Source organism: Pristiophorus japonicus, unplaced genomic scaffold (assembly GCF_044704955.1).
Source record: "Pristiophorus japonicus isolate sPriJap1 unplaced genomic scaffold, sPriJap1.hap1 HAP1_SCAFFOLD_1024, whole genome shotgun sequence".
Classification (NCBI taxonomy): domain Eukaryota; kingdom Metazoa; phylum Chordata; class Chondrichthyes; family Pristiophoridae; genus Pristiophorus; species Pristiophorus japonicus.
In genome coordinates this window covers 65,391-79,313 of record NW_027250675.1, presented here as the reverse complement: position 1 = coordinate 79,313, position 13,923 = coordinate 65,391, and the positions used below count along the sequence as shown (strand labels likewise).

At 55.3% G+C, this 13,923-nt stretch overlaps 1 protein-coding gene across 1 annotated transcript in view; it reads left to right on the top strand.

Annotated features, from left to right (window-relative positions):
• Positions 1-1,008: 1,008 nt before the first annotated feature.
• LOC139241274 (calcium-binding protein 4-like) overlaps positions 1,009-13,923 on the top strand; it is a 76,977-nt gene continuing 64,062 nt past the window's right edge. The window contains exons 1-2 of the mRNA XM_070869923.1: positions 1,009-1,050; positions 11,081-11,111. Of these exons, the coding sequence (XP_070726024.1) occupies positions 1,015-1,050; positions 11,081-11,111 (67 nt within the window). The 5' untranslated portion in view covers positions 1,009-1,014. The remainder of the gene's footprint in view (positions 1,051-11,080; positions 11,112-13,923) is intronic.

Sequence of the window (13,923 nt, the reverse complement as noted above, 5' to 3'; positions counted from 1 at the left end):
GGTACGACATTCCCTCAGTACTGTCCCTCCGACAGTGCAGCACTCCCTCAGTACTGCCCCTCCGACAGTGCGGCACTCCCTCAGTACTGTCCCTCCGACAGTGCAGCACTCCCTCAGTACTGCCCCTCCGACAGTGCAGCACTCCCTCAGTACTGTCCCTCCGACAGTGCAGCACTCCCTCAGTACTGCCCCTCCGACAGTACGACACTCCCTCAGTACTGCCCCTCCGACAGCGCGGTACGACACTCCCTCAGTCCTGAGCAAAGGGGAGTGTCAGGGGGGGGGGGGAGGAGAGCAGGGCGTTTGGTGGGGGGAGTGTTGTGATTGGGATTGAGGGGCTGGAGTTTCTGGGGTGTGGGGGCTGGCGGGAGGGGCTGGGGTGTCGCTCGAACCCCACGACCTTCTGACACAGAGAGACGGGAGAGCGATGGTGAGCGGGACTGAGAGAGACTGGTCCCGACACGGAGGGAGGGGCGGGGGGGGGGGCTGATCTGCCTTCAGCCCCCAGTTAATCAGCTCATCCTTCCTGTCCTCTGCTAATCTCCCAAGGCCCTTGGCCGTCACAGCACAACAGAGACTTCCCCCTTCCCTCTCGCTCTCAAGCTCCACACATCGGCAAGCTCGGACATGGCCACGAGAGGGAAAAAGGCCCCCAGCGCCTCGGTCCGCGGGGATAAGCCCAGGAAGAAGGAAGCAGAGCGGGAGGAGGAGGAAGAGGGGGCGGGGAAGGGGGAGAGGGGACGGGAGTCGAGGGCGGAGGGCGCCCGGCGTCGGAACTCGCGGGCCGGGGGGGAGAGGGAGAGGCAGGGGGAGGCGGAAGAGGGTGAGGGGGCTGGGGCCGGCCAGGCCCCCCTCCCCCGAGGCAGGGCCGGGCCCCGGGCGGGCGACAACGCCCGCAGGAACAGTGAGACCCCTTCCCTCGGCTCCCGCTCGGCGGGGAGGGGGAGTGAGGGCCCACCGTCGAACGCCCGGTCCGCGAGGAGGAACAGCAACACTCGGTCGCTCTCCTCCAAGATGTACGCGCCCTTCCTCAATGCGCTCTTCAGTCAGGTGAGTGTCACAGCGAGGGGTGTGGGGTATATCAGTGTGTTACAGTGAGGGGTGTGGTGTATATCGGTGTTACAGTGAGGGGTGTGGGGTATATCGGTGTTACAGTGAGGGGTGTGGGGTATATCGGTGTTACAGTGAGGGGTGTGGGGTATATCGGTGTTACAGTGAGGGGTGTGGGGTATATCAGTGTTACAGTGAGGGGTGTGGGGTATATCAGTGTTACAGTGAGGGGTGTGTGGTATATCAGTGTTACAGTGAGGGGTGTGGGGTATATCAGTGTTACAGTGAGGGGTGTGGGGTATATCAGTGTTACAGTGAGGGGTGCGGGGTATTTCAGTGTGTTACAGTGAGGGGTGTGGGGTATATCAGTGTTACAGTGAGGGGTGTGGGGTATATCAGTGTTACAGTGAGGGGTGTGGTGTATATCACTGTTACAGTGAGGGGTGTGGGGTATATCAGTGTTACAGTGAGGGGTGTGGGGTATATCAGTGTTACAGTGAGGGGTGTGGGGTATATCAGTGTTACAGTGAGGGGTGTGTGGTATATCAGTGTTACAGTGAGGGGTGTGGGGTATATCAGTGTTACAGTGAGGGGTGTGGGGTATATCAGTGTTACAGTGAGGGGTGTGGGGTATATCAGTGTTACAGTGAGGGGTGTGGGGTATATCAGTGTTACAGTGAGGGGTGTGGTGTATATCGGTGTTACAGTGAGGGATGTGGGGTATATCAGTGTTACAGTGAGGGTTGTGGGGTATATCAGTGTTACAGTGAGGGGTGTGGGGTATATCAGTGTTACAGTGAGGGGTGTGGGGTATATCAGTGTTACAGTGAGGGATGTGGGGTATATCAGTGTTACAGTGAGGGGTGTGGGGTATATCAGTGTGTTACAGTGAGGGGTGTGGGGTATATCAGTGTTACAGTGAGGGGTGTGGAGTATATCAGTGTTACAGTGAGGGTTGTGGGGTATATCAGTGTTACAGTGAGGGGTGTGGGGTATATCAGTGTTACAGTGAGGGATGTGGGGTATATCAGTGTGTTACAGTGAGGGGTGTGGGGTATATCAGTGTTACAGTGAAGGGTGTGGGGTATATCAGTGTGTTACAGTGAGGGGTGTGGGGTATATCAGTGTTACAGTGAGGGGTGTGGTGTATATCGGTGTTACAGTGAGGGATGTGGGGTATATCAGTGTTACAGTGAGGGATGTGGGGTATATCAGTGTTACAGTGAGGGGTGTGGGGTATATCAGTGTGTTACAGTGAGGGGTGTGGGGTATATCAGTGTTACAGTGAGGGGTGTGGAGTATATCAGTGTTACAGTGAGGGTTGTGGGGTATATCAGTGTTACAGTGAGGGGTGTGGGGTACATCAGTGTTGCAGTGAGGGATGTGGGGTATATCAGTGTGTTACAGTGAGGGGTGTGGGGTATATCAGTGTTACAGTGAAGGGTGTGGGGTATATCAGTGTGTTACAGTGAGGGGTGTGGTGTATATCAGTGTTACAGTGATGGGTGTGGGGTATATCAGTGTTACAGTGAGGGATGTGGGGTATATCAGTGTTACAGTGAGGGATGTGGGGTATATCAGTGTTACAGTGAGGGGTGTGTGGTATATCAGTGTTACAGTGAGGGGTGTGGGGTATATCAGTGTTACAGTGAGGGGTGTGGGGTATATCAGTGTTACAGTGAGGGGTGTGGTGTATATCGGTGTTACAGTGAGGGATGTGGGGTATATCAGTGTTACAGTGAGGGGTGTGGGGTATATCAGTGTTACAGTGAGGGGTGTGGGGTATATCAGTGTTACAGTGAGGGGTGTGGGGTATATCAGTGTGTTACAGTGTGGGGTGTGGGGTATATCAATGTTACAGTGATGGATGTGGGGTATATCAGTGTTACAGTGAGGGGTGTGGGGTATATCAGTGTTACAGTGAGGGGTGTGGGGTATATCAGTGTTACAGTGAGGGGTGTGGGGTATATCAGTGTTACAGTGAGGTGTGTGGGGTATATCAGTGTTACAGTGAGGGGTGTGGGGTATATCAGTGTTACAGTGAGGGGAGTGGGGTATATCAGTGTTACAGTGATGGGTGTGGGGTATATCAGTGTTACAGTGAGGGGTGTGGGGTATATCAGTGTGTTACAGTGTGGGGTGTGGGGTATATCAGTGTTACAGTGATGGATGTGGGGTATATCAGTGTTACAGTGAGGGGTGTGGGGTATATCAGTGTTACAGTGAGGGGTGTGGGGTATATCAGTGTGTTACAGTGAGGGGTGTGTGGTATATCAGTGTTACAGTGAGAGGAGTGGGGTATATCAGTGTTACAGTGATGGGTGTGGGGTATATCAGTGTTACAGTGAGGGGTGTGGGGTATATCAGTGTGTTACAGTGTGGGGTGTGGGGTATATCAATGTTACAGTGAGGGGTGTGGGGTATATCAGTGTTACAGTGAGGGGTGTGGGGTATATCAGTGTGTTACAGTGTGGGGTGTGGGGTATATCAGTGTTACAGAGAGGGGTGTGGGGTATATCAGTGTGTTACAATGTGGGGTGTGAGGTATATCAGTGTTACAGTGAGGGGTGTGGGGTATATCAGTGTTACAGTGATGGGTGTGGGGTATATCAGTGTTACTGTGAGGGGTGTGGGGTATATCAGTGTTACAGTGAGGGGTGTGGGGTATATCAGTGTTACAGTGAGGGGTGTGGGGTATATCAGTGTGTTACAGTGAGGGGTGTGGGGTATATCAGTGTTACAGTGAGGGGTGTGGGGTATATCAGTGTTACAGTGAGGGGTGTGGGGTATATCAGTGTTACAGTGAGGGGTGTGGGGTATATCAGTGTTACAGTGAGGGGTGTGGTGGGTATATCAGTGTTACAGTGAGGGGTGTGGGGTATATCAGTGTTACAGTGTGGGGTGTGTGGTATATCAGTGTTACAGTGAGGGGTATATCAGTGTTACAGTGAGGGGTGTGGGGTATATCAGTGTTACAGTGAGGGGTGTGTGGTATATCAGTGTTACAGTGAGGGGTGTGTGGTATATCAGTGTTACAGTGAGGGGAGTGGGGTATATCAGTGTTACAGTGAGGGGTGTGGGGTATATCAGTGTTACAGTGAGGGGTGTGGGGTATATCAGTGTTACAGTGAGGGGTGTGGGGTATATCAGTGTTACAGTGAGGGGTGTGGGGTATATCAGTGTTACAGTGAGGGGTGTGTGGTATATCAGTGTTACAGTGAGGGGTGTGGTGTATATCAGTGTTACAGTGAGGGGTGTGGTGTATATCAGTGTTGCAGTGAGGGGTGTGGTGTATATCAGTGTTACAGTGAGGGGTGTGGTGTATATCAGTGTTACAGTGAGGGGTGTGGGGTATATCAGTGTTACAGTGAGGGGTGTGGTGTATATCAGTGTTACAGTGAGGGGTGTGGGGTATATCAGTGTTACAGTGAGGGGTGTGGGGTATATCAGTGTTACAGTGAGGGGTGTGGGGTATATCAGTGTTACAGTGAGGGGTGTGGGGTATATCAGTGTTACAGTGAGGGGTGTGGGGTATATCAGTGTTACAGTGAGGGGTGTGGGGTATATCAGTGTTACAGTGAGGGGTGTGGTGTATATCAGTGTTGCAGTGTGGGGTGTGGTGTATATCAGTGTTACAGTGAGGGGTGTGGGATATATCAGTGTTACAGTGAGGGGTGTGGTGTATATCATTGTTACAGTGTGGGGTGTCGGGGATATCAATGTTACAGTGAGGGGTGTGGGGTATATCAGTGTTACAGTGAGGGGTATATCAGTGTTACAGTGAGGGGTGTGGTGTATATCAGTGTTACAGTGAGGGGTGTGGGGTATATCAGTGTTACAGTGAGGGGTGTGGTGTATATCAGTGTTACAGTGTGGGGTGTCGGGGATATCAATGTTACAGTGTGGGGTGTCGGGGATATCAGAGAATGTAAGTGCGTAGTTGGCAGGAATTAATCCATGATAAGCTGATTTAATCTGCCTGTGAACTGAAAAACTATTTATATGGAACGTTATCATCGGATCAGGTTAATTAAAGGATATTTCACATTGACAGTGACAACCTGTGTCCTGTAACAGACCCAGCACAGACTCTCTCTCCAATCCAGGGGTCACTGGGCAGTGATCAGGAGCAGGAACCCTGGCTGATTTCCCCTCTCTCTCCAATCCAGGGGTCACTGGGCAGTGATCAGGAGCAGGAACCCTGGCTGATTTCCCCTCTCTCTCTCTAACCCAGGGGTCACTGGGCAGTGATCAGGAGCAGGAACCCTGGCTGATTTCCCCTCTCTCTAACCCAGGGGTCACTGGGCAGTGATCAGGAGCAGGAACCCTGGCTGATTTCCCCTCTCTCTCTAACCCAGGGGTCACTGGGCAGTGATCAGGAGCAGGAACCCTGGCTGATTTCCCCTCTCTCTCCAATCCAGGGGTCACTGGGCAGTGATCAGGAGCAGGAACCCTGGCTGATTTCCCCTCTCTCTCTAACCCAGGGGTCACTGGGCAGTGATCAGGAGCAGGAACCCTGGCTGATTTCCCCTCTCTCTCTAACCCAGGGGTCACTGGGCAGTGATCAGGAGCAGGAACCCTGGCTGATTTCCCCTCTCTCTAACCCAGGAGTCACTGGGCAGTGATCAGGAGCAGGAACCCTGGCTGATTTCCCTCTCTCTCTAACCCAGGGGTCACTGGGCAGTGATCAGGAGCAGGAACCCTGGCTGATTTCCCCTCTCTCTCTAACCCAGGGGTATTTATCCAATCCCCCCGGGGGAAAGTGACTGTCAGGCAGTGTTTTCCCGATCAAAACAACTAGCCGTGTAAACACATTCTCCCCATCTCCCCCTCTGGTTCCATCACCGATTGTTTTAAATCTGTCTCCCTCGGGTCACCCAACCTCCTGTCCCCGGGGAACAGGTTCTCCTCAGTTACTCTATCCATGATTATAAACACCTCCATCAAATCTCCCCGTAACCTCCTCTGAGGGAGAGCTGGAGGGGGTAACAGAGATAGGGAGGGGTGTAAGGGCTGGAGGAGGTTACAGAGATAGGGAGGGGTGTAAGGGCTGGAGGAGGTTACAGAGATAGGGAGGGGTGTAGCGGCTGGAGAGGTTTACAGAGATCGGGAGGAGTGTACGGGCTGGAGGAGCTTACAGAGATAGGGAGGGGTGTAGGGACTGGAGGAGGTTACAGAGATAGGGAGGGGTGTAGGGGCTGGAGGGGGTTACAGAGATAGGGAGGGGTGTAGGGGCTGGAGGGGGTTACAGAGATAGGGAGGGGTGTAGGGGTTAGAGGAGGTTACAGAGATAGGGAGGGGTGTAGGGGCTGGAGGGGGTTACAGAGATAGGGAGGGGTGTAGGGGCTGGAGGAGGTTACAGAGATAGGGAGGTGTGTAGGGGCTGGAGTGGGTTACAGAGATAGGGAGGTGTGTAGGGACTGGAGGAGGTTACAGAGATAGGGAGGTGTGTAGGGGCTGGAGGAGGTTACTGAGATAGGGAGGGGTGTAGGGGCTGGAGGGGTTTACAGAGATAGGGAGGGATGTAGGGGCTGGAGGGGGTTACAGAGATACGGAGGGTGTAGGGGCTGGAGGAGGTTACAGAGATAGGGAGGGGTGTAGGGGCTGGAGGGGGTTACAGAGATAGGGAGGGGTGTAGGGGCTGGAGGAGGTTACAGAGATAGGGAGGGGTGTAGGGGCTGGAGGAGGTTACAGAAATAGGGAGGGGTGTAGGGGCTGGAGGGGGTTACAGAGATAGTGAGGGGTGTAGCGGCTGGAGAGGGTTACAGAGATAGGGGGTGGTGTAGGGGCTGGAGGAGGTTACAGAGATAAGGAGTGAGTAGGGGCTTGAGGGGGTTACAGAGATAGTGAGGGGTGTAGCGGCTGGAGGAGGTTACAGAGAGGGGGAGGTGTGTAGGGGCTGGAGGAGGTTACAGAGATAGAGAGGGTGTCGGGGCTGGAGGGGGTTACAGAGATAGGGAGGGGTGTAGGGGCTGGAGGGGATTACAGAGATAGGGAGGGGTGTTGGGGCTGGAGGAGGTTACAGAGATAGGGAGGGTGTAGGGGCTGGAGGGATTTACAGAGATAGGGAGGGGTGTAGGGGCTGGAGGAGGTTACAGAGATAGAGAGACGTGTAAGGGCTGGAGGAGGTTACAGAGATAGGGAGGGGTGGAGGGGCTGGAGGGATTTACAGAGATAGGGAGGTGTGTAGGGGCTGGAGGAGGTTACAGAGATAGGGAGAGGTGTAGGGGCTTGAGGGGGTTACAGAGATAGTGAGGGGTGTAGCGGCTGGAGAGGGTTACAGAGATAGGGAGTGGTGTAGGGGCTGGAGGAGGTTACAGAGAGGGGGAGGTGTGTAGGGGCTGGAGGAGGTTACAGAGATAGGGAGGGGTGTAGGGGCTGGAGGGGATTACAGAGATAGGGAAGGTGTAGGGGCTGGAGGAGGTTATAGAGATAGGGAGGGGTGTCGGGGCTGGAGGATGTTACAGAGATAGGGAGGGGTGTAGGGGCTGGAGGGGATTACAGAGATAGGGAAGGTGTAGGGGCTGGAGGAGGTTATAGAGATAGGGAGGGGTGTCGGGGCTGGAGGATGTTACAGAGATAGGGAGGGGTGTAGGGGCTGGAGGAGGTTACAGAGATAGGGAGGGGTGTAGGGGCTGGAGGAGGTTACAGAGATAGGGAGGGGTGTAGGGGCTGGAGGAGGTTACAGAGATAGGGAGGGGTGTAGGGGCTGGAGGAGGTTATAGAGATAGGGAGGGGTGTAGGGGCTGGAGGTGGTTACAGAGATAGGGAGGCGTGCAGGGGCTGGAGGAGGTTACAGAGATAGGGAGGGGTGTAGGTGCTGGAGCAGGTTACAGAGATAGGGAGGGGTGCAGGGGCTGGAGGAGGTTACAGAGATAGGGAGGGTGTAGGGCTGGAGGAGGTTACAGAGATAGGGAAGGGTGTAGGGGCTGGAGGAGGTTATAGAGATAGGGAGGTGTCTAGGGGCTGGAGGAGGTTACAGAGATAGGGAGGGGTGTAGGTGCTGGAGCAGGTTACAGAGATAGGGAGGTGTGTAGGGGCTGGAGGAGGTTACAGAGATAGGGAGTGGTGTAGGGGCTGGAGGTGGTTACAGAGATAGGGAGGCGTGCAGGGGCTGGAGGGGGTTACAGAGATAGGGAGGGGTGTAGGGGCTGGAGGTGCTTAAAGGGATAGGGAGGGGTGTAGGGGCTGGAGGAGGTTACAGAGATAGGGAGGGTGTAGGGGCTGGAGGAGGTTACAGAGATAGGGAGGGGTGAAGGGGCTGGAGGGGGTTACAGAGATAGGGAGGGATGTAGGGGCTGGAGGTGCTTAAAGGGATAGGGAGGGGTGTAGGGGCTGGAGGAGGTTACAGAGATAGGGAGGGGTGTAGGGGCTGGAGGAGGTTACAGAGATAGGGAGGAGTGTAGGGGCTGGAGGAGGTTACAGAGATAGGGAGGGGTGTAGGGGCTGGAGGAGGTTACAGAGATAGGGAGGGGTGTAGGGGCTGGAGGAGGTTACAGAGATAGGGAGGGGTGTAGGGGCTGGAGGAGGTTACAGAGATAGGGAGGGGTGTAGGGGCTGGAAGGGGTTACAGAGATAGGGAGGTGTGTAGGGGCTGGAGGGGGTTACAGAGATAGGGAGGGTGTAGAGGCTGGAGCGGGTTACAGAGATAGGGAGGGGTGTAGGGGCTGGAGGAGGTTACAGAGATAGGGAGGGGTGTTGGGGCTGTAGGGAGTTACAGAGATAGGGAGGGGTGTACGGCTGGAGGAGGTTACAGAGATAGGGAGGGGTGCAGCTCTGGAGGTGGTTACAGAGATAGGGAGGGTGTAGGGGCTGGAAGAGGTTTCAGAGTTAGGGAGGGGTGTAGGGGCTGGAGGAGGTTACAGAGATAGGGAGGGGTGTCGGGGCTGGAGGAGGTTACAGAGATAGGGAGGGGTGTCGGGGCTGGAGGAGGTTACAGAGATAGGGAGGGGTGTCGGGGCTGGAGGAGGTTACAGAGATAGGGAGGGGTGTAGGGGCTGGAGGGGGTTATAGAGATAGGGAGTGGTGCAGGGGCTGGAGGAAGTTACAGAGATGGGGAGGGGTGTAGGGGCTGGAGGGGGTTACAGAGATCGGGAGGGGTGTAGGGGCTGGAGGAGGTTACAGAGATAGGGAGGGGTGTAGGGGCTGGAGGGGGTACAGAGATAGGGAGGGTGTCGGGGCTGGAGGGGGTTACAGAGAGGGGGAGAGGGGTTTAGGGTCTGGAGGGGGTTACAGAGGTAGGGAGGGGTGTAGGGGCTGGAGGGGGTTACAGAGGTAGGGAGGGGTGTAGGGGCTGGAGGAGGTTACAGAGATAGGGAGGGGTGTAGGGGCTGGAGGTGGTTACAGAGATAGGGAGGGGTGTAGGGGCAGGAGGAGGTTACAGAGATAGGGAGGCGTGTAGGGGCTGGAGGGGGTTACAGGGATAGGGAGAGGTGTAGGGGCTGGAGGAGGTTACAGAGATAGGGAGGGGTGCAGGAGCTGGAGGGGGTTACAGAGATAGGGAGGGGTGTAGGGGCTGGAGGAGGTTACAGAGATAGGGAGGTGTGTAGGGGCTGGAGGAGGTTACAGAGATAGGGAGGTGTGTAGGGGCTGGAGGAGGTTACAGAGATAGGGAGGGGTGTAGGGGCTGGAGGAGGTTACAGAGATAGGGAGGGGTGTAGGGGCTGGAGGGGGTTACAGAGATAGGGAGGGGTGTAGGGGCTGGAGGGGGTTACAGAGATAGGGAGGGGTGTAGGGGCTGGAGGAGGTTACAGAGAGGGGGAGAGGGGTGTCGGGGCTGGAGGAGGTTACAGAGATAGGGAGGTGTGTAGGGACTGGAGGAGGTTACAGAGATAGGGAAGGGTGTAGGGGCTGGAGGGGGTTACAGAGATAGGGAGGGTGTAGGGGCTGGAGGGGGTTACAGAGATAGGGAGGGTGTAGGGGCTGGAGGTTACAGAGATAGGGAGGGTGTAGGGCTGGATGAGGTTACAGAGATAGGGAGGTGTGTAGGGGCTGGAGGAGGTTACAGAGATAGGGAGGGGTGTAGGGGCTGGAGGAGGTTACAGAGATAGGGAGGGATGTAGGGGGCTGGAGGGGGTTACAGAGATAGGGAGGGGTGTAGGGGCTGGAGGGGGTTACAGAGATAGGGAGGGGTGTAGAGGCTGGAGGGGGTTACAGAGATAGGGAGGGGTGTAGGGGCTGGAGGAGGTTAGAGAGATAGGGAGGGTGTAGGGGCTGGAGGGGGTTACAGAGATAGGGAGGGGTGTAGGGGCTGGAGGTGTTTACAGAGATAGGGAGGGGTGTAGGGGCTGGAGGGGGTTACAGAGATAGGGAGGGGTGTAGGGGCTGGAGGAGGTTACAGAGATAGGGAGGGGTGTAGGGGCTGGAGGGGGTTACAGAGATAGGGAGGGGTGTAGGGGCTGGAGGAGGTTACAGAGATAGGGAGGGGTGTAGGGGCTGGAGGGGGTTACAGAGATAGGGAGGGGTGTAGGGGCTGGAGGGGGTTACAGAGATAGGGAGGGGTGTCGGGCTGGAGGAGGTTACAGAGATAGGGAGGGTGTAGGGGCTGGAGGAGGTTACAGAGATAGGGAGGGGTGCAGTGGCTGGAGGAGGTTACAGAGATAGGGAGGGGTGTAAGGACTGGAGGAGGTTACAGAGATAGGGAGGGGTGTAGGGGCTGGAGGAGGTTACAGAGATAGGGAGGGGTGTAGGGGCTGGAGGGTGTTACAGAGATAGGGAGGGCTGTAGGGGCTGGAGGGGGTTACAGAGAGGGGGAGACGATTTGTGACATGAGCTGACCTATCCCAGTTTCACGAAGTATCTCGACATGACTGAAGACCCTCAGGTCCCACCTCCCTCGCTGTGGTGTGGAACATTGAACAGAGACCAGAGCTGCCACCGATGTGGGGTGTGGGGGTGGGGAAGGGTCGTGTGTGGGGGGAGGGAGAGGGGCTGTGTGTGGGTGAGGGCTGAGACAGCGATGGTGGGGAAGAACTGCGTTCGCACATTTTGCGAACTGGATAACTGAAGCACTCTGTCTTGTGACCCACAGGAACGGGAATTGGCCTTGGAGGAAATGGAAGGTACGTGCAGACCACACACAGTCACCCCACAGAGCTCCCCGAGATCTCCCAGCGTCACGGAAAACAGCCTCAAGCACAGACCCCGTGTAAAGAGGGAGCCCCTCCATCAGGGACCCAACCCCAGCATCATCATAGACAGTCCCTCAGAGTTGACTCTGCACACGAGTCCTCAGGTGGCTGAACAGTCCAATACAGGAACCACAGTCCCTGTCACAGGGGGGACAGACAGTGGTTGAGGGAAGGGGAGGGAGGGACAGATAGACGTTGAGGGAAGGGGAGGGAGGGACAGATAGACGTTGAGGGAAGGAGGAGGGTGGGACAGATAGACGTTGAGGGAAGGGGAGGGTGGGACAGATAGACGTTGAGGGAAGGGGGAGGGTGGGACAGACAGACGTTGAGGGAAGGGGAGGGTGGGACAGATAGACGTTGAGGGAAGGGGAGGGTGGGACTGGTTTGCCGCACGCTCCTTCCGCTGCCTGCGCTTGGTCTCTGCACGCTCTCGGCGACGAGACTCGAGGTGCTCAGCGCCCCTCCCGGATGTACTCCCTCCACTCCGAGCGGACTGGTCTTTGGGCCCAGGGACTCCCAGGTGTCGGTGGGGATGTTGCACTTTATATCAGGGAGGTCTTTGAGGGTGGTCCCTTGTAACGTTTCCTCTGCCCACCTTTGGCCCGTTTGCCCGTGAAGGAGTTCCGAGTAGAGCGCTTGCTTTGGGGAGTCTCGTGTCTCTGTGCGTCTGTCCTCCCGGGGGATTTGCAGGATCTTGCGGAGACATCGCTGGTGGTATTTCTCCAGCGACTTGAGGTGTCCACTGAACATGGTCAATGTATCTGAGCTATACAGGAGGGTGGGTATTACTACAGCCCTGTAGACCATGAGCTGGGTGCTGGGGGTGAGGTACCTACTGTACATGGTCCATGTATCTGAGCTATACAGGAGGGTGGGTATTACTACAGTCCAGTAGACCATGAGCTGGGTGCTGGGGGTGAGATACCTACTGTACATGGTCCATGTATCTGAGCTATACAGGAGGGTGGGTATTACTACAGCCCTGTCGACCATGAGCTGGGTGCTGGGGGTGAGATACCTACTGTACATGGTCCATGTATCTGAGCTATACAGGAGGGTGGGTATTACTACAGCCCTGTAGACCATGAGCTGGTGGTGAGGTACCTACTGTACATGGTCCATGTATCTGAGCTATACAGGAGGTGGGTATTACTACAGCCCTGTAGACCATGAGCTGGGTGCTGGGGGTGAGATACCTGCTGTACATGGTCCATGTCTCTGAGCTATACAGGAGGGTGGGTATTACTACAGCCCTGTAGACCATGAGCTGGGTGCTGGGGGTGAGATACCTACTGTACATGGTCCATGTATCTGAGCTATACAGGAGGGTGGGTATTACTACAGCCCTGTAGACCATGAGCTGGGGGTGAGGTACCTACTGTACATGGTCCATGTATCTGAGCCATACAGGAGGGTGGGTATTACTACAGCCCTGTAGACCATGAGCTGGGTGCTGGGGGTGAGATACCTACTGTACATTGTCCATGTATCTGAGCTATACAGGAGGGTGGGTATTACTACAGCCCTGTAGACCATGAGTTGGGTGCTGGGGGTGAGGTACCTACTGTACACGGTCCATGTATCTGAGCTATACAGGAGGGTGGGTATTACTACAGCCCTGTGGACCATGTGCTGGGTGCTGGGGGTGAGATACCTCCTGTACATGGTCCATGTATCTGAGCTATACAGGAGGGTGGGTATTACTACAACCCTGTAGACCATGAGCTGGGTGCTGGGGGTGAGATACCTACTGTACATGGTCCGTGTATCTGAGCTATACAGGAGGTGAGTATTACTACAACCCTGTAGACCATGAGTTGGGTGCTGGGGGTGAGGTACCTACTGTACACGGTCCATGTATCTGAGCTATACAGGAGGGTGGGTATTACTACAGTCCTGTAGACCATGAGCTGGGTGCTGGGAGTGAGATACCTACTGTACATGGTCCATGTATCTGAGCTATACAGGAGGGTGGGTATTACTACAGCCCTGTAGACCATGAGCTGGGTGCTGGGGGTGAGGTACCTACTGTACACGGTCCATGTATCTGAGCTATACAGGAGGGTGGGTATTACTACAGCCCTGTAGACTATGAGCTGGGTGGTGGGGGTGAGATACCTACTGTACATGGTCCATGTATCTGAGCTATACAGGAGGGTGGGTATTACTACAGCCCTGTAGACCATGAGCTGGGTGCTGGGGGTGAGATACCTACTGTACACGGTCCATGTATCTGAGCTATACAGGAGGGTGGGTATTACTACAGTCCTGTAGACCATGAGCTGGGTGCTGGGGGTGAGATACCTACTGTACATGGTCCATGTATCTGAGCTATAAAGGAGGTTGGGTATTACTACAGCCCTGTAGACCATGAGCTGGGTGCTGGGGGTGAGGTACCTACTGTACACGGTCCATGTATCTGAGCTATACAGGAGGGTGGGTATTACTACAGCCCTGTAGACTATGAGCTGGGTGGTGGGGGTGAGATACCTACTGTACATGGTCCATGTATCTGAGCTATACAGGAGGGTGGGTATTACTACAGCCCTGTAGACCATGAGCTGGGTGCTGGGGGTGAGATACCTACTGTACATGGTCCATGTCTCTGAGCTATACAGGAGGGTGGGTATTACTACAGCCCTGTAGACCATGAGCTGGGTGCTGGAGGTGAGATACCTACTGTACATGGTCCATGTATCTGAGCTATACAGGAGGGTGGGTATTACTACAGCCCTGTAGACCA